Genomic DNA, 1,589 nt, shown 5'->3' with positions numbered 1-1,589 from the left:
TTTAGTGTAATCAATGCTTATCCGTGACTAAATGTAAAGTACCCTTATAAAACCTGTAGTCCTTTTGGAAGCAACTTGAGTAAAGAATCAGACTCACCTCTGTGGTGTTGAAGAAGGTGGAAACTTGTTGCACATCAACATTTCCTGCTTCCGCGGCTCAGTATTGCTACTTTGAACCGGTGACAGTGGAGCAGCTGTCTTCTCTCTCATCTGGAAGCTCAACCAGAGCCAATTCAAACACCAGTGACCTGCAGACACCAGATAACAAGGTGGAAAATGCAGCCGGGACACTGCAGATGCATGCTCGGCACGAGCAGCTGCGTCCGTACCCAGAGACAGAGTGAGAAGAAGCAGGCTGAGGCTGCCGAGATCCAGCGCCGGCTGCTGGTTGACTTCCGCCGCTGCGTTCAGGGGAACGGTGAACAACAGCAGGACTCGAGAGAAAGCTGGACACCGCAGGAATGTCAGCAGGACCGCACACAAAACAAAGTAGCCTATGTGTATGACGCATGTCCACATGGCTGTCAGACTCAAACCTGTAAAAATCAGATTTAACAAAAGATCATTTTAGCAAACGTTTTAATTTAAGAATGTTCAATTATCTGGGGTCTCACCTGCCCAGCCCAGGTAGCCCTGGATCATGTGAAGCCGCTCCTCCACTCGGGTCTGCATGGTATCCAGGTAGTGCAACATGAATCCCAGCGTGCTGTTCATGTGCTCCAGTTTGGTCATCAGGTCAGTGTAGTATTGTGAAGTTTGGTCCTGGTACTGCAGAAACTCCCCCATGCTGTTGTCTGTTAAAAAAAATGTTTTTTTTTTTTTAAAGATTAAAAAAAAAATCATTTTCATCCGTTTCCTCCTCACAGGCTGGACCCCTTCAAGTACCGATCTTATGGTAGATGTCCTGAGCTTGATGTCTGACTTCAGTGAGGTCTTCAACTATCGCCTTGTGGCTGTCCTGCACCTCAGAGTTGTGGATCTGCAGGTGCTCGCTAACATTCTCTGGAAGAGATAAAAACTAATAAATCAAAACATCAGGAGCAGAAGTTCTATTTCAGATTTAGACAGGACATCTTCCCAGTACCACTAAAGCTCTCACCCATTTTTTTGGTGATGCCCTGAATGAGCTGAGCCACCAGTTCCTGTCCTGAGGTGATCAGGGCCTTCTCCTGACCCAGACGCTCCAGGTTCTCCCGCATTGAACTCTCCATCTGACCCTGGCCCTCGTGTAGCTTCCCTTGTTGAGCCTGCAGGGTGCTGTGACCCTCCAGGAGCTTCTCCAGAGACGCAGAAGTCAGTTCTTTCAGCTCCAACTGTCCCTCCTGTTTAACAGGAGCAGAGTCACAGAAGGCAAAAATCAACCTGAACGTGCATCTTCAAGATGTGACAGAGGAAGGAAGTGAACCTTCAGGTCTTTCATTGCATCCAGCTGACTGGTTGCCGTGGAGATGAGGGCATTGACCGTCTGCTCCGCTCTGCGCCGGAAAAGTTGCTGCCGGGTTGCATAACAAACAGAGCGCGCTCGGTTGCTTACAATGAGGTATGCATTCCATGTGTCGGAATCCATGCCTGCTGTGCACTCTTTGATG

General features: G+C 48.7%; 1 protein-coding gene across 2 annotated transcripts in view; it reads right to left on the bottom strand.

The window, feature by feature from the left end:
• The window catches only part of bmb (brambleberry), a 5,232-nt gene that overhangs the window by 1,661 nt on the left and 1,982 nt on the right, over positions 1-1,589 (bottom strand). Inside the window, exons 4-9 of one of the 2 annotated variants that reach the window (XM_036211599.1) lie at positions 1,406-1,589; positions 1,100-1,313; positions 886-1,002; positions 615-794; positions 330-536; positions 98-248 (exon numbers count right to left, since the gene is read on the bottom strand). The exon at positions 1,406-1,589 is cut by the window's right edge and continues 2 nt beyond it. In XM_036211599.1, the coding sequence (XP_036067492.1) occupies positions 98-248; positions 330-536; positions 615-794; positions 886-1,002; positions 1,100-1,313; positions 1,406-1,589 (1,053 nt within the window). Of the gene's footprint in view, positions 1-97; positions 249-329; positions 537-614; positions 795-885; positions 1,003-1,099; positions 1,323-1,405 lie in introns of both variants that reach the window. The other variant, XM_024278471.2, reaches the window with a different exon arrangement.

The sequence above is a fragment of the Oryzias melastigma genome, linkage group LG4, assembly GCF_002922805.2.
Source record: "Oryzias melastigma strain HK-1 linkage group LG4, ASM292280v2, whole genome shotgun sequence".
In the NCBI taxonomy this organism is placed as follows: Eukaryota; Metazoa; Chordata; class Actinopteri; order Beloniformes; family Adrianichthyidae; genus Oryzias; species Oryzias melastigma.
Note: the sequence above shows the minus strand (reverse complement) of the source record. Positions and strands in the feature narration are given on the sequence as shown.